Genomic DNA, 23,408 nt, shown 5'->3' with positions numbered 1-23,408 from the left:
TTTGTAAATATTCTTTTCCTTGAGTTTTGAATATTATAAGTTAAATTAAATTAACATTTAAATCAATATATATTCGAATTGTTCTTATTTCAATAATTAAGTAGACAAATGTATGCTCTTATGGATATGTTACAATATATAAAATTGTTTACCAAAAAAAAAAAAATAACAATTTAACTGCATTTACCACTTTGAAAAAAAATGATTGTCATATTAACACAATACTTTAGAAAATATAATATTTTTTTTTTTTAAACTGCAAGATATCAGGAAATATTTTTGGATCATTAAAACTGTATTTTTGTTACTGGCATAATTTGTATGTTATATTTACATTTTATGAATCTCAAAAATGCCTTTAGATCTGTTAATTTGAATAATAGAAATAAAACTCTGTACAATTCATTTCATTGTATTGTAATTTAAATAAAAATCAAATTATTATAAATTAGTTTACATTAGTGTTTCATTTATTTCCATAATTAGTGATGCATTATTTTAACATTAATAGATTAGGATTAAGATTTGATTCATAGTATGGGGTAAAATAACAAAAAAAAAAAATTCACAACACATTATTTCTTCTTTATTCTGCTGGCGATCCATTCCAAACCCAGGTGCAATCTGTGAAATACATATTAATTATTAGAATTTAAAAACCCATATTAATGATAAATTGATTTAATAATCTAATTAAAGCAAAATTCTAAATCTATAGAAAAATATTTAATTATTTTAACAAAAGTTCCAATATTGAAGAATATATGAACCTAACCATAAAAAATTAAGACATTGCTTCAATTAGATTTTAAATTAAACACATTTCTACCTTTTTACATATATTACAAGAAATTATAATTATTGAAATATGAATGTGTTTGTAGGCCAAAATGGGATTTTGACAAATAACAAAGTACTTTTTTTTATATCATAAGGTGGCAAACGAGCGAGCTACCACTGTAATCGCTGAAATGGCGAAGTGACCGTTGCCCATAGACATACGCAATTGCATATGCGTTGCCTACCGTTGCGTTGTACTAATATTAAAAGCAGTTTTGGTGATTCATACCGTACTAACATCAATACGAATGTTTGGATAGATGGATGGATGGATGTTTGTTAGAAGATATCTACAGCAAATCTACATTTAATTGAAATTTGGCATAGGTGTAGAACAAAACTGAAATAGCATAGGCTAGTAATTAAGATTTTTTTTTAATTCCGTGCAATGGTAGTCATGGATAGATAGTTTAGGAATAAAACATACTCTTAGAAATTACAAACAATCACAATGATGTTCATATCAAACACCGGCAGTCAAAAGGTTAAAACAAGTGTTTAACTTAACAATATCTAACTTTAAAAATACCAATGTAATATAATAGCAAAGAAACAATCCTTTAAAATAACAAAATTAAATATAGACATGAAGTGAATACTTTTTATCAGTTTCTGTCAACATGTTTACTTCACATTAATTATCAAGAAGTAAATACTATAATATTTATAGCCTCATTAAACCGATAAGTAATTACTACGTGCACATTGTCATATTTTAAGATAGATTGCTGGAAATTGCGCCGAACTCTAATTTATATAAATGACAATAACTGTCAAATATGAATAAACATTGCAATTATGCCTTTACATTTCACAACCACACGAGCTACAGATTTTTCCTCATAACAAAAGTGGGTAAACAAGAAGCGGAACGCGTTTATGTTATTTGACTCTCAAGGACATCTACAATCAGAACTAAAGAAGCCTTTCCGGTTTTTAAGGTAGGAGTACTTTTTCTTAAGGACATTAAACCATAGTTGTTTGGAAATACGGCTAAGTACAGTTAAATTTTTATAGTACAAGTATATAATATCCAAAATATTTGTGTAAATTTATTATATATGCTGTTGGCTGATTTAATAAATAACAAAGTGACCGCTGCCCATAGACATCAGCAATTGCAGGTACATTATCTCGGAAGTAGTCTTTTCAAGGAAGGTATGATCTTTCCAAGGTATTGTATGACATTTATAACATACCCTTCTCCGGTAAGCGCACAGCAAGCTTGTATGTGCCACGGATGCTGCTTGATAGATGTCAACGCCAATTGTTCAGATATTTCAGCAGCGGTCATCGATCCCTTCACATCCTGGAATACATAAGTTGTACATTATATAATTTGCCATTTATTTGAATGATTACAAAAGTAATCACAATGAGCAGTTACAAGATTAAAATTGATTTATTCCATATAGCTTTATCTTGTTTTACATTGGTAAGTATTTAAATTAACTTTTAGTTTTTATTTATTTATATAATTAAATCATAAATGTCGATATTAATTTACTTGATATATATAGATATAAAGGGATCAAATGTAATAATTCTCCCAACAAAGCTTAGCAGTTGAAAGTCTAGTGTTACACAACCATTCAACCAGGATAGTAATTGTTAGTTAAGAATAATTTGTTCTACACAATACCTGTTTATTTGCAAAGACTAACAGGCAGGCCTTGCTGAGCTCTTCATGGGTCAGCATCCGATGTAGCTCCTCTCTACTTATAGCCAAACGCTGGCGGTCTGTAGAATCTATCACCATTATCACAAACTGTAAAAAATAAACAAAATCATTAGATAAAAATCACATTTGAGATAAAAAGTAATATTAACAACTTATTTAGCAAAACTCGGCAAAATATTGAAAAAATTCTTCTCAAAGTACTTAATTTTTACTAAATTTTAATATTACATTTTTAAGCCATTTAGCAAAAAGTTCTCATAATTATGTGATCATTTAACAACAATAATTTGTATAGAAATGTTATTAAAAACTGTGTCAATAATATTATCAACCACTTAATATAAGCAAGCACATGTAAAATAAGATCGTTAAGTCCCAAATTACAATTCAGCATTCTAAGTAATAATATTGTTTGTCAAAAGCATAGGAATTTACACAACAATTACAAATTAGCACAAAATAAACAAAACAAACAGCTCAGACTTAAAGATGATATTGAAAACAACACTTATATATAAAAAATGTTATTTTTCATAACATTTAGGAAATTAATTAAGAATACTGAAGTGACACAAATATAGCACAGCTGTACAATTAAACGGGGCAACCAGTACTTTCCTCTATATTGTAAAGTTAACAATAGAAGTTAAATTTTCACCGAAGAACCATAATCTTTACAATTTTAAATAGTGTTAAACACATTGGCATATTGGAAAATTATATAAGATGTATATTTCTATCACATCAAAGAACTGTGTAGTTAGGTTTTAGTCACTACGCAGAAGCATAAGGAATATCTTACTAATATTATAAATACAGATGTTTAGATGGATGAATCAATGTATGTTTGAAGATATCTAATGAACAGCTCTACAGATTTTGGTGAAATTCATCACAGATGTAGAACATAGTCCAGATTCCACATAGGCAGTAGTAATTAGTAAATTAAGTATAATTCTATGTGCACAAAGTCGCAGCTGACAGCTCCAATATCATGATAAAATATATGTATATTTTGAACACATTTTATTGCATAGCAACAATCAGCTTCATAATGATCACAACATGACACAATTAGGCTAAAGCTAAAATTATAACGTAAGAAATTCTTACATCATATACGCATTGGCTAGAAAAAATGATACTTCATACACTGTTCTAAGAGAATAGTTTGGTAAGAGTTATGAACTTAGTATGCTTACCTCACTATTTGTGTAATAGGTGTTCCATGCAGAACGTAGACTCTGTTGGCCTCCAAGGTCCCACATGACGAAGCGCAGATTGCGCCACACAATCTCTTCAACATTTGAGCCAATGGTTGGTCGAGTATGAACAGCTTCACCAAGTAACAACTGGTATAGGATAGTTGTTTTGCCAGCATTGTCCAAGCCCACCAAAACCAATTTATGCTCTAAAATATTTACAAAACATGATTTAAACTATTATTTAAGTGCATAGATATGGCAGACTTTTTACACTGAATTTATTTGGTAATAAAGTATGCAAATTGTGAAACAATTGTTACCAAAAATGCAAAACTCTCTAGCCTTTCTGTTTTGGTCTAAATTTGCTTATATTTCAAGATAATAAAAAAGGTACTTACAAGTAAAAGTTTTTATTTTATGTTACCCACATAGTAGGAAGTGTATCAACCCCAAAGAGAACATCATGTTAAAAAGACCACATGCAACATTTGTGTCCATGTGGTCTTTATTAAAGTTTTATATATGTAATTTATACCATAATGAAGATTACATAATTTATTTTTTAAATGAAAATTATATTGACATGTTTTTGTTATAAGTAAAATAGTCACTTACCTTCGTTTCCGAACAAACTCCAAATTTTTGAAATTAACAGGCCCATTGTGATAAAAATAAGGATAAAACAAAAGCCACCGTTTCTTGCCTTATTTTTCAACCAAACGTAACATCATTAACTACAATGTATATTTCCTATGCTTAAAAATATTATAATTGCTGGCTTAAATACGAATCCATTACCAAATCCACACAAGAATTGCAATAAATATTATGACAATTCATTTAATTCAAGATTTTAAATCGTAAAATATGTTACGTTCTAGAGTTAATATCCTTGGTTCTTAGTACAAGAACTACCTAAGTTATAATGATTAAATTTATGTTCTCAATTACTTATTAAAATAACACCGTCCCACGCACACATGCATTTATTTAATCTCCTGCTTTGCCTACATTAACAAAGGATATTTTCTTAAACACCACACGAAATAAACTAGACAACTTTATTCCCTTATTTTATCTGAAACTGAAATGACGTGACAACATTATCACTTTTAAAGTACTTGCCATTACATAAAATTAAATTGGGTTGCCATAATTTTTTGCACTTAAATAAGTTCAACAAAACAATTTATTAATAAAAATTAAAAACTAACAACACAACGTAAGATTTTCTGTCGAAGTACAAATACGGTTGTTTTATTTTTCTAAAATATGTTATATCATTATTTTTAATTAGCTACATATCTAGCCTGTTGTTAAATACATTTACCGCCAATAGTATCAAGATATTTAGCGAAAACCATTTGCAGAAAGCTTATTATATTACATTAAATAATACTCAGTTTGTTACAAAAAATTTATTATAAAGATTTATACACATACTTTGGGATTAAAGAATTTACAATTCCTTAAATTAGTATACGTTTAATACTATGTTAAGTATTCCAAAACTTGCGTAATTTTATCTGTCGATAAGCTATATCTAGATTGGTTTCTTTACAGAAAGTATGAATTAGAAACCACTCTAAGATGTATTTACAATATTCTTTTTATTCATATTAAATTTTCTCAATGTCTTTCATCATAACATGCAGTTCGGAGGATATTCTTTTCCACTGTGTCCAAAATGTCTTTAGTTATTTGGTAGTAGTCATTTACGACCAGTAATGTGGCCATATTTATGTAATTTCTATAAAAATATATATTTATTTTTAGTAATAATTGGCATAGATGTTTAGCTTTCGCATAAAAAATATTTAATTTATACTTTCGTACTTTAATTGTTTTAATAATTACATATTACATAGTATACGCCTAATTATAACAATGTTTTATTCTAAATAAGAAACAACTTTAAATTACAGTTTCTAATAGTTGCATGTAAAGATTCAGTAAAATGAACTACATGTATATAGAAGATCCTTTGCACAACAAATCAATTATGGCATCATAAAGACACTTTGCATACAACTTTACAATTTCACTTGACATTAAACTACAGAATTGTTGTCTTTCAAAAATATACCCGTATTGTGCTCAATTCCATCGGAGCAAAAGAACCTTTATTTACTTTGGAAATGGGCGTTCCATCTTCAGTACCGCATAAATTAGTCTGATATACTGCTTTTACGTTGCGAAGTATTTTCTCTATTGAAAAACTGTAATCTCCATTACAGTTATGCTGTTGGAAGTGATTTATTTCACACGTAAAGCTTTGCCGCTGTAATGTTATTAGTGCCGTATTGATGGACAACTTTTCTGCCGACGTTTTATAAAGAATTAATCTGAAATTAATCACAAAAACATCACAGGGAAATGGTGTTTTAATTAACGGTAGAAAAGTGTAGTAGCAATGTTCAGTTTGTGATCTGTCGATGAAAAATATGTCCAAGTGATAATTAAGAGCATTTGCAAGATGTAGAGCGTCTAAGCTTGGTAACTGCAATGTCGCTTTCCTGTTGACGCTGTGAAAAGTTTTACTCCTTATAAAGTTTTCCAACAATATAACATGTCTATGATATGTAGCACCATTGTCAGCTAGACCTTCGCCGGTTCCTCGGCCATCATTGTAGAGAACTCTGCGGTCCAACATTACAACGATCTGTCCTTCCTGTAAACAAGTTACGCCATGGGCATGATCTGTTAGTAATGTCAAACGGTTTTGGTAATCCTGAATGTAAGCCAAACTTGTCATAGGATAAATGTTTGATTCGATTCGTCTGCTTATATTTATGTATCTTGGTGTATATTGAAAACCATTATTATCTATAATCAACTCCGGTGGATTTCCATTGACTATGTCAGTTTGAACTGATAAAAACACTTCTAGTTCTCTGTTTTTGGGAGACGCCTCGTAATCTGTTTTCGTTTCAACACAAATTATTTTAGAAAAGGGTCCATTCATTAAATTAAAAATTTTGACGCTGCTCTGCAACAGTCGACCAAAAATGGTGGTAAGTTCGGTTGTTACTAGACCAGAAACAATTAATACAATTTTTGTTTTAACTCCTCTTCTATACGGTGATAAAATGTCATGTAATGGCTTCGAAGAATTTGTATTAAACAAAAACATTCCTGAATTTATATGATTACTTTTAAAAGCACCGTAATCGATCATGACACTTTTTTTATTATTCGTGTCTTTCTCAAATACTGTTTTTAATAATCCTGTAATTTCATCAAATATTAATCGATGTTTATAATTCTCTAGTTGGATGTCGCCTATTTCTATAGGCTGAATGTTAAATGGAAATACTGGTCCATTGCCGGGTGTGTCGTCCATTATGCAAGAAACACAGTAAATTGTTGATGCACTGGATGACGCATCATAAGTCTCCTTGATTTTAAACAACTCTAATGTCATCGGAGGAATTACTATAACGAATGAGATAGTAAAGAACTGTCGTGATATTTTAATCGTATTTTCTGATTGGTAATTCCATATCGGATTAATTTGTATTGTTACATCTTTTTTATTATGATCAATGATTCTCACATTTGGGTTCCGAGTGACAAATTCCACAATTTCAGTTCTCTCGTGGCTTAAAGAATTAAAAACATAAATCTGATCACCTGGAGTCACAGTTCTAAAAGCTGAAATAAATTCACCATTTCTGTATACATATTTTTGGAGATACGTAATGTTTCTTTCTGATTTTATACTTATCAAACTTGCACTTGTTTCTTGTATATACCAACAATCTTTAACAGTTGTTAATATTTTTTTATGTACATATTTTAAAACATTAGCCGTCAATGTGCCACTTACTACGTTACGATCGTGAAGACGGGCTACCGTTTCTCTCGATTTCATTAAAAGATTGAATAAATCTGATATATTCATATGTCGAAAAACGTTAGAACTTACAGCAAAAGAAAAAAGAATTTCTGTAGTTCTTAGAGTAGATTCAAGGCGTCTTAATAGAATTTTTAATAAAGGTCTAGTTGTAAAGAATCCTGACCAATAAGCCGGTGTCCCTGAGCTAACATCTGCGAAATTGAGAAAGTCTCCTTTCAATGATGGATATGATCTGTTCTTTTCAAGGATTTTCTTGAAATAATCTTTGGGAGTACCAAAATCAATTGTTGCTTTATATATCTCACGATTAATATTAACAAAATCAGCAATTTTCTGATAGTTATTATATTGAAAATCAAACTCAGTTTGTTGTTCGTAATGGTAAGGTCCTCCGATAGGAGCAATTATAACATTATGAGATGATATAGTACCCGTCTTAGAATATTGTTCAAGTAGTAATTCTGCTTTTTGTTTTACATTATATGAATCTATGTTGTTAATTGATTTAACAAAATTAAAATCTGAGACACATATATCCTTATCTGGCCCACAAGCTTTGAATCCAGCTGAATTAAACTGCATATAATGACTAAGAACTGAATTTTTCGGATAACGTTCCTTGCCAATTTTATTCAGAATATCGTTGATGTCTGATTTGGAAAATATATCATTATCCCAATTCTGTACCCAAATGAAATCGCTGTATTGGTACTCAGCAAGGTACTGTTCCCAGGAATAATGGATATTAGTGAATATAAGGTTCGAGATCCCACAAGCTGAAAGAAGGTAAGTCATAGTGGGGCTATGTGTTACGCTGTTAGTGAGCCACGCTGTTTTTGGTACAAAATTTAAGTGGTGTTTTAACCATTGATGACCTGTAAAAAATTATATACACTTCTTTAAAAGTGTTTTAAATAGAATACAGATTAATTAAAAAATAGAAATGTCTTAATTACCTTCCATAAGTTGATGTAAAAGACCAAATAAATGTATTGTAGCTTCATCAGGTTCTACCCAACCACCTGTAGTTATTTCTAAACGACCTCCTCGCACTAGCCGACGGAATGCCTGTAAACACATTTTCAATACAATATTTTACTTCACACTTAAGTAGCATAAACAGTTATATGATATCATACCGAACGATTTTTCTGTGTCGTAGTTTGCCACCATTGGCTCAAATGCGATACCTCGTTCCATGTAAATGTTAAATTCTTGTAGAATTGTAATTTCTTAACTAAATTCGACAGAATTTTATTTACAGTATTATTGTGGTATTGATCAAAGCTTTGTTTCCAAATTGAGTCGACGTGAGTGCGTGGGACTAAAATAACCTGTAAAATAATATAGTATTATATATTAGCCGATGATCATATATAAAGTAGTATACAAAATACGGACATGTTAGATGCATCTATAGATCTTGTTCTTCTCGAATTGAATTTGAATTTTTTAAAGCAAATGGGTATTACTGTATACATTTAATACAAATCACTGGTAATCCATTCATACGAAATACTGTGTACTGTATATTTCTTATAGCTGTTTATGCATTTGAGTTTGGTAGTAAATGTATGGGAGTTTATTATACTTTAAGTTACATATTTTGTTAGTGAAAATAAGGTTTCAGACGCAGTATTTATCAAAGGAAATATGACCTATTTATGTTAGTAATCTTGTAAACGATCAGGAGAGGGATATTGCGAATGCCATGTCTCGTTGAACTCTCGAGTCAGCCAAATCGTTCATCGATGTGAAATTTTAGTGCGATATAGAACGTTGAAGCGATATATCGTATTTCAACGAAGATAATAAATAAACACTCTTGTATTAGAATATTGGGATATTGTCAGCGGTAAGTTAATGTTTGCTAAACTTTTTGATTAATAAGAGTGGAATGTTCTGCGTCTTATATAGATCTCGGAATCAAACGTTCGTAGGCAAGTTTTTACAATAATAAGCTTTATTTTATTATACTTAAATTATAACTTTGTTTCTTTTAAAGTTATTTGAATGAAGCAATAAAAAATGTAAAATTAAATACATATTTAGATTATGAAATTGATTCATTATTGTTGTTATATTTCGTTGGAAGTTGTAATATGACACCAATTTGGTCTCACATTCTTTTACTATAAGGTTTTGGGTTCCAATTTCGAAGCATATTGTTATGCTCCTTATTCTCTTTGTAAAAACAGATTATTGTAATAGAATATTTACGGTAATGATAATTAAAGTTGATTATAGTGATATCGCGGCTTCGATATCTGGTTGAGGTGAAAAATGTAAAATAAATCGAACTTTTAATATCAGTTATCAAAAACTTATGCATTAACACTTCACAAACTATTTATTTGCCTTACCGTGGGTTTCTGAGACCAAAATACCCGTTTAAAACATATCGTTATCTCTGTTTAGTCAAACATAATGACATGGATGCTGATATGTTTTACAGAGATTTTTGTCCCGGTAACCAAAGTTTAATTACCTTCAGAGGCGGCCATCTATTATTTCTCATCAGCGACTCGTAGCGACTGTCAAACATTTTGTTCCAAAATTGTTTTTTCATTATCCAAGGCGGCTGAATGGTATAAATCAAAGTGTATATAGTATTATTATCGATGCGAAAATTTAAATGCATGGATGGATGTTTGTTGATAGTATCTTATAAACGGCTCAGCGAATCTTGATGAAAATTGGCACAGATATAGAAAATTATCTGGAAGAACGCATAGGCCACTTATTAAGTTTTTTTAATTCAACGCGGGCAGAGTAGCGGGCGAAAGTTAATTAAACAAAGATTATGAATATACAATTTTAGTAAGTTACAATACTCACTTCGATATCGAATTTAGAAAATTTGTCCTGAGCGTCTATATCGGCGTTATAAGGTTGCAAAACAACACATGTAAAAGGATTTACAGGCACAGTATAATTATAATACATCGGAATAACTTCAGGAGTTACTTCTTCTATTAAAAAGTCTGCTTTATCATTGTCGACTTCGTATTCTGGCATTTTCCTAATATGCAAATCGTTTGATTCCGATGATTTATCATTACCTATATCACTACTCGTTCGAAATATAGTCTTTTTAGAAGCGCTTTCATTTCCAAATACATGAAGAATTTCTTGCATGTTTGACGGTTTTTGTTCTTCAACGGGTGGGAAAAATCTGGACGTTTTTGGTATTTTGTAAAAACTTTCAACAGTTATTTTATCTGAATAACTATTATTTGATATTTTATCGAGTGAATTGTCTAAAGGGAATAAAACATTATCGAAAGATAACGGATGAGTAAAATTGTAGAAAGTATCACGAGTAAGCCTTAACTCATTTGGATGTCGGTTTTCTCTTCGACTCATTTTAAATGATGTATCACTTTTGCTACGAATAGTATCGACTGCGGATAAAAGTGTAGACATTTTCGGTCGTTGCTTATTGTTTAACATTTTTCCTTGAGGATATTCTGGAAATAGTTCGGCGTGGACTTTCAAATGGTAAGGTGATTTCGACATGGAAATATTTTTCCAATAAACATGATTTCCTTCTATCTCACTGAACGGCCTTTGGACCATTTTCGATTGACTTCTAACGATTTTTCGTAATGCTATGAAAATTAAACAATTAATTCATTATTTTTTGTATATTTTTTACAACGAACACAATAAGAAAAAGTTTTTTACACTAATAAGTTGTTAATTTAACGCTTAAAAGTTTTACCTTTGGTTTCTGAGACCAATATATCTGTATAAAACATATCATAACAATATGTTTTAAACGGGGATTTTGGTCTCAGCAATCCATGGTTAATTATATAATTTATAACATAATTATAGGATTTTTAGTTAAACGTTTAGATATGTACTTACTTTTTTCATAACCGTTGATAGTAATGAGAATTATAAGTATTATAAAAATAATTAACTGATAATGAAATGTGTTCGCGCTAGCCATGACTCGATGTAATGGCCAGTTTGTGACTGATTATGCGAAACACCATTACAAGGATGTTTAAAAAAAATTAGTTCGTCAACAAGCAATTGTGTTTCCGTATGTCCTATACCGATGAAGACAATGTTATGACTGTTGTACTTGATTGTACTTGCTTGTATTATTATTACAACTTCATACGTTCATTGTTAAGCCGTACGTTATATTTTGTAAATATTTTTGGCCTCTTTCGCCATTTTTTTTTGCAGTTTAAAACGATTATTTGTAATTATACTTATGTATAATTTGATATTTCGATAAAAAATACCTGTACCGCCTACTAGAAAAAGAGTCAATTATTTTAAAGTAAGATCGATTTGAAATTTGCTTCAAACTCTTTACTTATATGTTTAATGTATTTAACATACTAGCTGCCTCCCGCGACTCCGTCCGCGCGGAAAAAAAATCTTAACAGTAGCCATCGTGTTCTCACAGACTATTTTATACATCTTTGCCAAATTTCAGCGACGTTCCTATCGCTGTTCTGGCGATATCTTCAAACCAACATCCATCTATCCATAAAAAAAATCGTTTTTATAATATTAGTAAGATTTGTTGATGTTTTAAAGTGTTTTAAGAAAAGAATATGATTTAGATAATATCATTTTGATAAAAATAACATTCTTTCGTTTTGTATAAATTAAAATCTGTATCTTTTTTATCTCTGCTATATGTGCTTTGACTGTGTTAAAGTTTAATAACGCATGCGCGTAGGACCATGACTTGGCTAGTATTGTGCTACCAACGTGAAATAATAATTCGGCGGCGCGATTTTATTGATCCAACTCGACCCCGGGCATTTCGCCGGGATAGACGAAGCTCAGTCTTGTTCCTTAATGCGCCCAGTGTAAAGTGATTCTCTAAATTGGAACGCGTTTAATCAATACTTTTTCTCAAGAAAAAGTAACAATGGTAAGTTCTTATTTTAACAAACACTGCTTTGTCGCAATAAAATAAAACACAAAGTAAAATAATTTTGCATACTACGCCGAAAACCAGCTTTTGTCGTATAATTTTTGTATTGATTTAATTTTGTTCTTTTAAAATACAATTTTTTTTCGAATATTTTAACTGAATATTAAGTAAAATGTGTGATTTTTTCTGAAATATTCATTAAATCGATATAAGTCATATAATAAAAAAAATCGTTTAATGAATAAATAATATTAGTAGCTTAAAATACTTGTTGAACACTCGATAAAGAAATAAGTTTTTAATTTAATTTTTAAATTATAGTCTACACTAAAAAGGTGTGGTGCGCAATTGTGCGGTACCTACTTTTCCAGGGTATCTTGCAATTATTACATAATCCGTCCATTTATTGAACGTTAAAAATATCTACAATATGAGTTCATTTATATATTTTTTTTCACAGGATAGTAATAGTACTATGACCAGTTCGGGGTTATTGGATTGGGAGCTATCCCTACCATCCGACCAGATAATATCCCACGGATGGTACCACGGAGCTCTCAGTCGAACGGCTGCCGAAAATCTTCTGCAACAAGATCGCCAGTTCCTCGTGCGGGAGTCGTCTTCGCAACCAGATAACTACGTACTTAGCTGCCGCTCAAATGGACAGCATTTGCATTTCGTCATACAACGCGTAAGTACACATACAGACAATAGTATAATGGTAACTGTATTTTTGCTTGTTCCTTATTAAAACAGTTTGAATCATTTCAGATCGTAGTTCATCCTGACACGGTCTACGAGAAATATCAATATCAGTTTGAGGATGAAGCATATGATACTGTAGCAGATCTTATCACTTCCTACGTAGGCTCCGGCAAGCCTATATCGGCAGCCTCCGGAGCCAGAATTCAATATCCAGCGAATCGAGTTGTACCCTTGACAAACTACACCACCGAAGATATGGCTTCTGTGTCTTCGCCGATGGGGGAATCATCTAGCTACAGCAACCCCTATAGTGTGTACAGCCACTTTGCTGCGAAACCCGGGGCCCAACTTCGAGTCCCATTTAAAAAACAAAGATCGCATTCCCTAACACCAACAGATGTAACTCAGCACGCAACTCAAGGAAAGAGTGCTAGTGCAGATGGTGTTATACAAAGCCAAACTAATAAACACCACAAACATTTGTCTGGTGATTCCAGCTCCAGCTCGGGAACATGGGATGCAAACTTGCCGACGAGCCCGCCGGCCAAACCGGTTCGCTTCGAAGCACCGAGGGCAGATGAGAGACGTCTGGAGCTTCAACGATTCTACGTTATTTCTGGTTCCGATTCGGGCAATGGATCTGGTGATTCGACACAAAGCTCTTCTCACAGTGACCCGAATAGATCAAGATTGGACATAGAATATACCTTGGTGACACCAATAATAAGGCAACAATTCGATTTTAATATGGCAGAAGCCAGGCTTTTACAAGCGCAAAATGTGGACTACGTGATCGCATCGAGGATTAACTTGGGAAACTTCCAATCACAGATCATTCCGATGAATCTAACTAAGCCCTTAGAGTCGGACACTTTACATACTATTAAACTGATGCTAAGGACGTGTGGACCGCGTATTTTGGCAAATCATCTGACTAAGGTAGACTATCACTTCTTGATAGACGATGCTCTTCAAATTGAAGGATTGGACAAAACTGCCTCAGGGCTAGAGTTATGCTTTTTGCCTCAAGGTCCATCATTGCGTCTGGATGTGATAGAAAGGTTTGTATAAAATAATTGATTCACCAGTTTAATACAATTCTTGATTAATTGAAAAATAATATTTAATTTCAGAGTTGAAACTTTCCGGCTCCTTGTAGCGGTTACAATATTAACCTGCCAAACGGATAGGCAACGAGCAGACACTATTAATGATTGGATTCTCCTCGCTGTGGAAACAAAGACAGCACTGGGAAATCTGTATGGTTTTTCTGCTATCATGTTTGGCCTTTGCATGCCCCAGGTAAACATTATACAGACTATATTATAAAGACGGTATTTTCTTAAAAGTCATCATTTTTCATCAATTTCATAACTATTATTTCATTGTTTAGGTGCAGTGCTTGGAAAATGCATGGAACATCTTACGTCAAACTTACACAGACAGCGCAATTATGTTTGAATCTAAATTGAGGCCAGGATTTAAAAGCATGAATGCAGGAACAAACCCTCTACCTCCCAACACCACCACGCCGAATGTGTTGCCGCCAGTTGTTTGTTGCCACGTGTTTGGTAAGCACGATGCGTCAAATCAAATTAAATTATGATAAAAACAAGTAACTATTGTTCTTACCTGACCTAATTTTTCCATAAATATATAATATGCCTGCGTATTTCTTTAACAGATGGCGAAGGAGGTGATGCTTTGCCGCCTGATCTCACGTTCCCGGACAGTCTTATGAACACACTGAATTTCGATTTCTCCGTTACAAATGCGCATTTGGATGCGGCACGACTTTTCCCATCTCAAATCGACATATTCAAAAGAAACGCCCGTACAGTTATCCAATCGATGTCGCAACTGGGACCAGTTCTGGATCCAGTATTACTCGAACTCTTCAAAACTGAATTTCATATTAATTTCCTCTGGGGCGAACGTGGTGCTCTGACTACGCCGAGCCAAAGATTTGCGAGGCTGACAGATATATTAACAACCATGGCTACAAAGATAACAAACCAACCTCTGCCGCTGGAGGACTTTATTGAAAATTTAAATCATTAGAATGTAAACATTATCGAATGAATTCGAAATGTTTAATCAATCGATGTAACAGTACATTTAATTTATATTATTCATTAAAATAAAGATAACATTTAGATTTGATCTGGGCGACGAAAACTAGGTGCGCCTACCCTATATAAGCGAGATAGGGATCTCCTATGTAGAGGATACTACTTAAATATGTGTATGATGATTACAGTTACGATTCGTCGCCGACTAATAGGCCAGATTTTAGAGCTGTCTATAGTTGTGGTTTTAAATTTAATATTGTTATTAGACGATTTTAATTTTATGAAGACGATTAAAATCGTTTAAAATTATTTATGATAACATTCTATTTCTGTGCTATGTGTGTAGTGATAGAACTTTCATTCATTGTACTAATTTATTTTATCGTTGTTGTTGATGTCGACAATTTACTGTTTATTCCAATAAATGTATTAAAACTTATGAAATAACTCGGCTGCATTTTCATTACGGCTTTTAAACCCTTTAGTAGCAAAATATTACCCCTGGACACTCAAAGAGAGACATAGACTTAGTATTTTTTGATTACGTTTCAAAAGCCGTATTTTCTGGAAGACTATTCTATATTCTAAAGGAAATTTTATTTTGGGTACTTATTTACGTACTCCGGAGGCTCAGTGTCCCAAAATGGGCGTTGACTTCCGAAACAAGCAATTATTTAGGTTATAATTAAAAAACAAATGGTAAGAGAAATTTTAAAATGATAAGACAAAATACCCCAATAAGAAATTTATTTTAAAACATGACATAAAAAAGCACATTTTTACGTAAGTATTATAAATACAATGCAATAAGTCGCAATGATATAAGTACTAGTAGATTAAAACCATATATTTATACCCTTAAAAATTTGATAAAATTCATTTTTTAAAAACCGATTACGTAAAAAAATATATAAAATGTTAAAACTAATTTTTAAAAACTTAATTGTCATTATAATGAGATAGGATTTTTTTAATCAGTAGTATGTTGTATAAAATGTTTTAGAATAACTTAATACTAGCCCTGTTTTAATTATATGTATATGTAAATTGAATATTTCTCAATACAATTAAGAAGCTAAAAAAATATAAAAAAAATCTTAGATTTATCTGCACTTGATCACATGTATTATGCAAATGAAATACAACAGATCTTATTAAAGATCTCTTTATAGTATCGTAACTTTATTAGACTTATTTAAATTTCCAAAACCCTACACCTACTCTTACTATTTGGTAATGATATTCAAAATGTATTGCTTTTGTATAACATTATACATATTTATAAATATCAATTAAGTATCTTTTAAAAGCGTATAATGTGTTTCCGATATCTTGGCGACTCTAAATTTTGCGCGAGTCGCTGATTACCTCGAGCAGGCAATATATTTGAAAGGATTTATACCAGTATGAGGATTATTTAACTGCTAATAGTCTGGTTTGACCATTAAGGCCAGAATTTATTATGAGAAAGAGTGGTTGATATAAGTCAGTCTTTTGATTTTGAAGCTACTGAACCAACCCGTTTAGTAGGAGTAACATAATTTTCTTCACAAACTTATTAAATATGATATATAAATGATATTATGCTGATATATAGAAGTTAAAAGTCTTACATAGATGGAATAAAAACGACTTTTTAGAACTTTAAAGATTTAGCAAAAAGCGCGACTGTAGCTTGCGTTTTATCACCGTTGAATCTTCTCAGCTCAACAATTGCCTGTAATAAATTATTAATTTCTATAAATAAAAGTCACACGCCCTTAAACTTAGGGACAATAAATAACTATCAAAAACAAGTTATTATTATTGTAAAACCAACAAATATCCACCTGTTCTCTAGTGAACCCGAGACCAACAATTTCCTCAACATCAGACTCGCTGAATGAATCTGTTGGCAGAATTGTTAGGCTTGGATTTCCGAATCCTGAAAAAAAAGTTAAAATTTAATTACCTACCTACTATTAATAATAATATTATAATATTCAGTTTTTTCATTCCATAATATTAATTTTTAATACAAAGGTAATTTAACTTAGTGTGATCATGTTCTATAATTTATAATTAAATCTTCTTACCAGTTCTCTTTCCTTGCCCAGAGTTAGTAGATGCTTGAGAACTGGATCCCGGTCTTGATGTTTGGTTCCTAGTTGCTTCTGCTATAATATACATATATACAAACTTTATATAAAACAACATTATATACACCACCAGCTAGAACATACAAACATATATTTATTTATTAATTAAAAAAAAAAGTGTTATGGTATTATTTTTGCATACATGTTTCCCAGTAGAAATCCAAAGTATATGAAATTATGTTTGCAATATTCTTACCACTTATTTGATTATTAGATTGGCCCACACTTGTAGATGTTTGAGCGCTTGCAGTAGATTTCGAAAGTTGATTATTTTTTGCTTGTTCTGCAAAATTATTAAATACATTACATGCATTTGTCCAAACATCATTTAAAGTACTACAAATTATAACAATCAAATTTATCTATAATAAAAATTATTATGTTGTCTCGGTGAATAAAAAAAAATGTCAGCGCAGTGAAGGAAATGATTTACTATCCAGCCATTCTACATTAGATGGATTGCATCTACAGCTTATGTTTTATAAGGAATTTGTTTACATTTCCAATACTTCGATGTAAATGAGATGAAAAATAATCCATTCGTTAACTGTTAACCTCATTTTCTATCTTTTTTTTTTCTATTTTACAAAAACTATTTAGCAACTTTTATGTTTATTAATTGCAAAGTTTATTACATAGTTATATACAAGTAGTATTTATACATTGAAGTGATTAGTGACAATGTGTAAAAATATTTTTACATTACCATATTAAAGCCACATTAGGTGTATGTACAATTTTCTTCTTGATTCACACAAAGTGAGCGCTGATTATGACAAAAAATATTAGTCATCATTGCAAAAATTAACCATTTCTTCACAGTTAGTAATATTCAAACTATTTGGTGATTAAAATGTAAGAAGCTGATAATAAGAAAGATGTATTAAGTAAATATTATGAGTAGATAAAGGAGAAACATGCAAAAGCCGAAAAAAAAAGAATTATAGCTTGTACTGTTTTTATTTTTTTATCATACTTTGTTACTGTCTTATCAAACATGCAACAAATTTATTTTTTACTTTTACCTCAATAATTTGCAACCAAAACAGTAGTCAGTAAAAATAAATTCATTAAACATTAGTCTTTATCTTAATTTTAACAAAACTTACTAATAAAAAGCAATAGAAAAGATAATAGCAGTGCAAAATGATTTCCCTTAAACAAAAAATGATTTACAATTTCATGTAACTATGAAATGACCTTAAAAATGTAATAAACAAAAAAAAATGAGATGCCACATTTATTTCTTTTTTCCTCTCCCACCTTGTTTAGATTTCTCGAGGGCTTCTTTTATTTGACGTTCCTCGTGAGCCCGAGTTGATTGGTTGACAATTTCATCTTCGGAATAGCCAGACAAACGGGCACATTCTGGCAATTCCGACTCGGGTAGGAACGGTGTCTCAGTACCGGTAGTTCCAATACGTAACACATTCCGTTTTAAATCAATGTTACACTGAAAAAAAAATCACTATCACCACTTTACAAAGATAAAAGCATCTATGGTTTCATATGTATACCACATCTAATTTAAAAATTCATTAAAATTTAAATCTAAGTATTCCCAAAATTTTCTGTACAACATTTTACATATATATGAAAGCTAGTTATTCACTGAAAAATCCAGGCAAAATAACATGGATAAAAATATTTTATTTATGAAAACATTTGTCATCTAATCGGCAAGCTAAAAATTAAACAAGCAAGCTATAATTTACACACCACTTCATTTCTTTCACACTATAAATATAATATACCTGATGTCTTTTTAACATATCCAAGCCAAGAAGCATATCCATTGGTTGTTCTTCAAGCACTGAGAATGATGTTGTTAGAAAATCTTTCTCAATTCTCATCTGAACCATGTGGATTCTGCCAATAATGCGTTGTACACCAACACCTTTAGCAATACCTGCCCATCTATTAAGTAAAAACAATACAGTGTTTTGATGAAACTACAATTTAGAGTGAAGATAAAGAACCCAATATTATATATATTAAATAGTATATTGAACATTATTAAACAAAGACGTCAATGCATATACCATCAATAATTTCTTAAACATGTAAAATTTGACAAAGAATTCAATATTTTGTTGTCCAGATGAGTGAAAGCTAATACGCTAAGCTTTCACTCATCTGGACTCTTTGAAACTACAAATCTCTATTATCAACTATCGATTAACAACCAAAGATTGGCAGATACATACTAAATCTTCATTTAATATACAAATTGTGGTAACCTACAAATCTATTGGCGGTGTTATACAGCTGACATTAATATAAATAAGTACCAAAGAGCATTACTCACCTAGTATCAACAAGTCTCATGATGTTGCATCTTTCTGCACAAGCAGCTGACATGATGGTTGTTTGAGCACCTGAATCAATAAATGCTTTTACAGGAAACCTAAAAGAAAAAAGAAATTATCTATGGTGTATGTTATTTAACTGAAGCATTTAAATGTTTAATGATGTTTAGTTTCACAAACCCGTTAACATGGCAATTGATGTACAACATCACAACAGTTCCAAATGTTTCCGGATTGTACTCCATAGCTGCTTCCATATTAGCTTCAATATTCTTCTGTCTAATCTCCTCCGCAATCATTCTTTGCGCTTCAGTATCAAATGGATCTGAATTCATCATCCTGTTAAATAAGTCATGATTTCATTTAAAATCTACATGATAAAGAGATTGATATTGAGTAGGGCAGACTGTTTACCTCAACCTTTATTTTATTAGCGCATTATTTTCTTAACATAGAACATAAGTTGCCTAACAATGAAACAACCAAAGGTCAAACCAAAAATCAAGCACTTGCCACACTGCTACTATGAAACATGCAATTGACTTTTTAAATGGCTGTCAAACATGTTCAATGCCACCTCAAAATTAAATGATCCATCAAAAAGTTCCTTTGTTATTGTTCTTAGTATGAAGCACAAAGGATGCTAAGGTGAGTACAAAATTGACACAATGGACGCTACATTAATGTTGCTGTATTTTAATATAACTGTCCAGCAAAATATAACATAAGTTATAAGACAGGGAGTCTCGCCTTTATTACTGTTAATGTTTACTTTGAGAATTAAATATTTCAAATGACAAAATATTATAATTTATAAATCTTATTGGAATTAAGCACAAACCATCAAGGTATTAAGGCCCATTTAAATATAATTTGATAACAAATAAAAATAAGTTAATTTCAGCACAAGATTACCTTATTCTTTGTTGCTGACGCTCAGTCCTTGCTGACAATTGTTCTCGAAGAACAGAAGCGAATGTATCTATAAAAAATATTTGTATTTATGTAATTCACTTCACAAGTGACCTAAATGAGACATGCATAATTCAGTTTATTCTAATATAAAACTTATACAATAAATTAATATAAAATTCTATGAACTTACCAAGATTTCCACTAAGCAAGGCGTCTGCCAATCGTGGGTTGTTTTGTTTGAGTAAAGCTAGCTCATCAGGTTTGGCAAGAAACATTTCTCTTATTAGACGGGGGTCTTCCTCAACAGGATTGCTTCTTGCAGCCATTGAGCTACTAGCCACTGCAGGAGGAACTTGTATACTACTGAAATCAAGGTTGGCTAAACCTGCAGGCAATGCTGAAAATAAATTATGACCAAATTTATCAAAAAAATCCAATCAAAACAAATAATTTTTTTTGACAGCAACAAAATGTCACGTATATTTTTAATTTTTACGCACCAGCTTTATTGCAGTCAACAGTTTACAGATTGATGCACATTGATGACGTTTAGAAGTCAACAAGATACATGACACTGCAATTTTGTAAAAGAGAAACAAAGGTACCTTGACTGGAATCGTTGGCGTTGAGATTGGTAGAAGATTGCAGCATGTGAATCATAACGATGACATCTCCATCGTTTACGCCATGGTCTCTTAAAGACTTCTTGTCGTCTAACAGCGGCTTGCCGTTGAAGTTCAGTATGATGTCCTTTGCTCGAAACCCGGATTCTATTTCACAGAATGCTTTAAAATTCTCTAATTCCAGATCTTCGGAAACATCTATGACGAAGATTTCGTCTGTAAGTGTAGTAACAGTAACTTTCATCGTGAAATTATTTGATGCCGCGTTTTCTTTACACTGAGAAGACTGCAGACGCTTTGTGTTATTTATATTTCAACAATGACTGTCCAAATCATTGTATAGTACCGAACGTTTTATATCACTATAGTCTTTAGCGATAAGGGAAGTACAAATAATATTTCTTTTCGAGTAGCTGGGTACCCAGTTACCACAGTAAATTCGCAGGTTGCAGCAGGTTGCTTACTTCACTTTGCGATTTGCGAATTGTATTCGATTCCACGATACGCTGTGATCAATCGCTTTCAACTTTCTCGTAATGAAATCGATAATTTACTTAACATCATTTACTAATAAAAATATAATAGCCTAATTACGGGAAATATTAAGACATTCGCTTGCTTAAAATAACACTGAAACTTTTTTATACAATTTTCCAATACGTTTTTTATAAATTTGGCGCATAAAGAAAATTAGTGCAACACCAAAAACCAAAAAGTCTAGAATCTAGAATAGAGAAAACTGTGGGAGACCTTTGTTATTCATTTTCAGCATTCAGTTGAGAAGTTGCGATTGTTATCAATCAGCGTCTGACGAGCAAATTGATCAGTTGAGTGTTTATCAATGCCTAAGATGATCTCATTTTTGAAGTGGTGATTTGACCGTAGTAGTTTGTGTCCTTAAAATATTTATCAGATTATTTTTGGATATAATTGTTATGATGTGAAATAGGTGCACTGGCATACAATGGTGAGTATAATAAAATCTTGTATTTTTTTCTAACATGTTTTTGTTAGTTCATAGTTTGGTTTTTCTTCAAGATAACATGTTTATATTTAGTTTGTAATTACATTGCAATATTTTTAGAACGGTGAAAGTAGGTTTTAGTGTTACAATCTCGTCGTTGCTTCGAAACCAGATACACGAATTTTGGATACAAATATGAATGATAAATATTTCATTTGTTTGCTTTTGGAGCAATGTATGATATCTTAATTTACTTTATGTACATTGCCATGCAACACCTGATTATAAAAATAGATGACATACATTAAAATAAAATAAAAGAATCATTAATATTCCAAAACGTTAAACAAATTAGTCTTAATTTTTTGTTAATACTCAGTAAGAATTTTATGATATTATTTAATGTTGTAATATTTATTAAGCATATATTATTTTCTTGAAGTAGCAATTTTAATAGGCTTGTGCTTTCACACTTGCTATTGCTATCTACTTCATTCTTTCTGAATGTCTAGACCGATGCAGTTGTGTTTTTTTGCAGAAATTTATTAAGTGAGTGAATGAAGATTAGTTATATACAAGATGTCATCAGTAGGTCAACTAGTGCCACAGGTGACAAGAGGGCCACCCAATATGACAATCAAATATAATGGTCCCCACATTGAGGGATCATTTTGCACTTCAATTGATTACAACTATGATCCAATCATCAGTGTTATATGTGCAATGTATATTGTCTTTGGCATTGTATATACATTGTTCGGTAAGTTTTTAATATTAATTGAAGTTAATTCTATGCTTTAATTTCAAGAATTCGTCATATTCATTGCCTGAAATTTTATTGAGTACATTTTTTGAAATTATTAATATTGTATAAATGTCACTTATAAATAAAATATTTGTTACAGGTTATAGATGCTTTAAAGCAAGCATGTTTCTAACGGGCTTTACATTTGGCTCTGCCATTGTATACCTAATTTGCTTGCAAGAATATCTAATGCCTCCATATGGCAATGTTGGTATGTTATTGTTTTAAAATTATTCGTATGTTTTGATCAAAAAAATTACTTTGTATTCTAACAAGTCATTTTTTGTAGGAGTGGCGCTGTGTGCTGGTTTACTCTTCGGGCTGATTACGATGTTGATACAGTATGTTGGACTATTCATGACTGGATTCCATACTGGTCTTCT

At 31.3% G+C, this 23,408-nt stretch overlaps 5 protein-coding genes across 6 annotated transcripts in view; 2 read left to right on the top strand and 3 right to left on the bottom strand.

Moving 5' to 3' along the window:
* Window positions 1-435: 435 nt before the first annotated feature.
* On the bottom strand, window positions 436-4,824 carry Arl5 (ADP-ribosylation factor-like 5). The gene is made up of 5 exons (XM_013323771.1): window positions 4,342-4,824; window positions 3,724-3,932; window positions 2,483-2,608; window positions 2,040-2,149; window positions 436-624 (listed from the first exon to the last, which is right to left on the bottom strand). Exons 1-5 carry the CDS (start codon window positions 4,385-4,387, stop codon window positions 576-578), a joined length of 540 nt encoding a protein of 179 aa, XP_013179225.1. The 5' UTR covers window positions 4,388-4,824; the 3' UTR covers window positions 436-575.
* On the top strand, window positions 1,497-15,665 carry LOC106126247 (breast cancer anti-estrogen resistance protein 3). 2 transcript variants are annotated; one of them, XM_013323770.1, is made up of 6 exons: window positions 1,497-1,781; window positions 12,955-13,185; window positions 13,266-14,260; window positions 14,333-14,501; window positions 14,593-14,770; window positions 14,884-15,665. In XM_013323770.1, exons 2-6 carry the CDS (start codon window positions 12,970-12,972, stop codon window positions 15,258-15,260), a joined length of 1,935 nt encoding a protein of 644 aa, XP_013179224.1. In that variant the 5' UTR covers window positions 1,497-1,781; window positions 12,955-12,969; the 3' UTR covers window positions 15,261-15,665. The 2 variants fall into 2 exon arrangements, with proteins under 2 accessions (XP_013179224.1, XP_013179223.1); XM_013323769.1 differs by lacking the exon at window positions 1,497-1,781 and adding an exon at window positions 12,175-12,491.
* On the bottom strand, window positions 5,585-11,730 carry LOC106126245 (alpha-mannosidase 2). The gene is made up of 6 exons (XM_013323767.1): window positions 11,459-11,730; window positions 10,424-11,196; window positions 10,074-10,166; window positions 8,725-8,919; window positions 8,542-8,653; window positions 5,585-8,460 (listed from the first exon to the last, which is right to left on the bottom strand). Exons 1-6 carry the CDS (start codon window positions 11,541-11,543, stop codon window positions 5,801-5,803), a joined length of 3,918 nt encoding a protein of 1,305 aa, XP_013179221.1. The 5' UTR covers window positions 11,544-11,730; the 3' UTR covers window positions 5,585-5,800.
* A 631-nt stretch (window positions 15,666-16,296) lies between the features above and the next one.
* On the bottom strand, window positions 16,297-21,688 carry rngo (DNA damage inducible 1 homolog rngo). The gene is made up of 11 exons (XM_013323974.1): window positions 21,239-21,688; window positions 20,824-21,030; window positions 20,634-20,700; window positions 19,899-20,057; window positions 19,718-19,816; window positions 19,164-19,326; window positions 18,673-18,862; window positions 17,606-17,692; window positions 17,347-17,427; window positions 17,101-17,195; window positions 16,297-16,988 (listed from the first exon to the last, which is right to left on the bottom strand). The coding sequence occupies exons 1-11, from the start codon at window positions 21,498-21,500 to the stop codon at window positions 16,908-16,910; spliced, it is 1,491 nt and encodes a 496-aa protein (XP_013179428.1). The 5' UTR covers window positions 21,501-21,688; the 3' UTR covers window positions 16,297-16,907.
* Window positions 21,689-21,832: 144 nt separating this feature from the next.
* Window positions 21,833-23,408, top strand: part of LOC106126114 (transmembrane protein 198) — a 10,681-nt gene continuing 9,105 nt past the window's right edge. Inside the window, exons 1-4 of the mRNA XM_013323580.1 lie at window positions 21,833-22,223; window positions 22,759-22,980; window positions 23,126-23,236; window positions 23,315-23,401. Of these exons, the coding sequence (XP_013179034.1) occupies window positions 22,800-22,980; window positions 23,126-23,236; window positions 23,315-23,401 (379 nt within the window). The 5' untranslated portion in view covers window positions 21,833-22,223; window positions 22,759-22,799. The remainder of the gene's footprint in view (window positions 22,224-22,758; window positions 22,981-23,125; window positions 23,237-23,314; window positions 23,402-23,408) is intronic.

Source organism: Papilio xuthus, unplaced genomic scaffold, assembly GCF_000836235.2.
Source record: "Papilio xuthus unplaced genomic scaffold, Pxut_1.1 DF825017.1, whole genome shotgun sequence".
Classification (NCBI taxonomy): Eukaryota; Metazoa; Arthropoda; class Insecta; order Lepidoptera; family Papilionidae; genus Papilio; species Papilio xuthus.
The sequence above is the reverse complement of the archived record's forward strand: the minus strand, read 5'-3'. Positions and strand labels throughout refer to the sequence as shown.

Excerpts from the sequence above, each read along its gene's own strand:
- rngo (XM_013323974.1), bottom strand. The coding sequence starts at position 21,500 with ATGAAAGTTACTGTTACTACACTTACAGACGAAATCTTCGTCATAGAT. Across the intron at positions 17,196-17,346 it reads TGGGCAAGGAAAGAGAACTG|GATTCGGAAATCCAAGCCTA; the intron begins GTAAGAAGATTT and ends CTTTTTTTTCAG. Across the intron at positions 16,989-17,100 it reads TCGGGTTCACTAGAGAACAG|GCAATTGTTGAGCTGAGAAG; the intron begins GTGGATATTTGT and ends AATTTATTACAG.
- LOC106126245 (XM_013323767.1), bottom strand. The coding sequence starts at position 11,543 with ATGGCTAGCGCGAACACATTTCATTATCAGTTAATTATTTTTATAATA. Across the intron at positions 10,167-10,423 it reads TTTCTAAATTCGATATCGAA|CCGCCTTGGATAATGAAAAA; the intron begins GTGAGTATTGTA and ends TATACCATTCAG. Across the intron at positions 8,920-10,073 it reads ATAGATGGCCGCCTCTGAAG|GTTATTTTAGTCCCACGCAC; the intron begins GTAATTAAACTT and ends ATTATTTTACAG.
- LOC106126247 (XM_013323769.1), top strand. Across the intron at positions 13,186-13,265 it reads TGCATTTCGTCATACAACGC|ATCGTAGTTCATCCTGACAC; the intron begins GTAAGTACACAT and ends GAATCATTTCAG. Across the intron at positions 14,502-14,592 it reads TTGGCCTTTGCATGCCCCAG|GTGCAGTGCTTGGAAAATGC; the intron begins GTAAACATTATA and ends TTCATTGTTTAG.
- Arl5 (XM_013323771.1), bottom strand. The coding sequence starts at position 4,387 with ATGGGCCTGTTAATTTCAAAAATTTGGAGTTTGTTCGGAAACGAAG. Across the intron at positions 3,933-4,341 it reads GAGTTTGTTCGGAAACGAAG|AGCATAAATTGGTTTTGGTG; the intron begins GTAAGTGACTAT and ends TAAATATTTTAG. Across the intron at positions 625-2,039 it reads TGTGCGCTTACCGGAGAAGG|ATTGCACCTGGGTTTGGAAT; the intron begins GTATGTTATAAA and ends TGTATTTCACAG.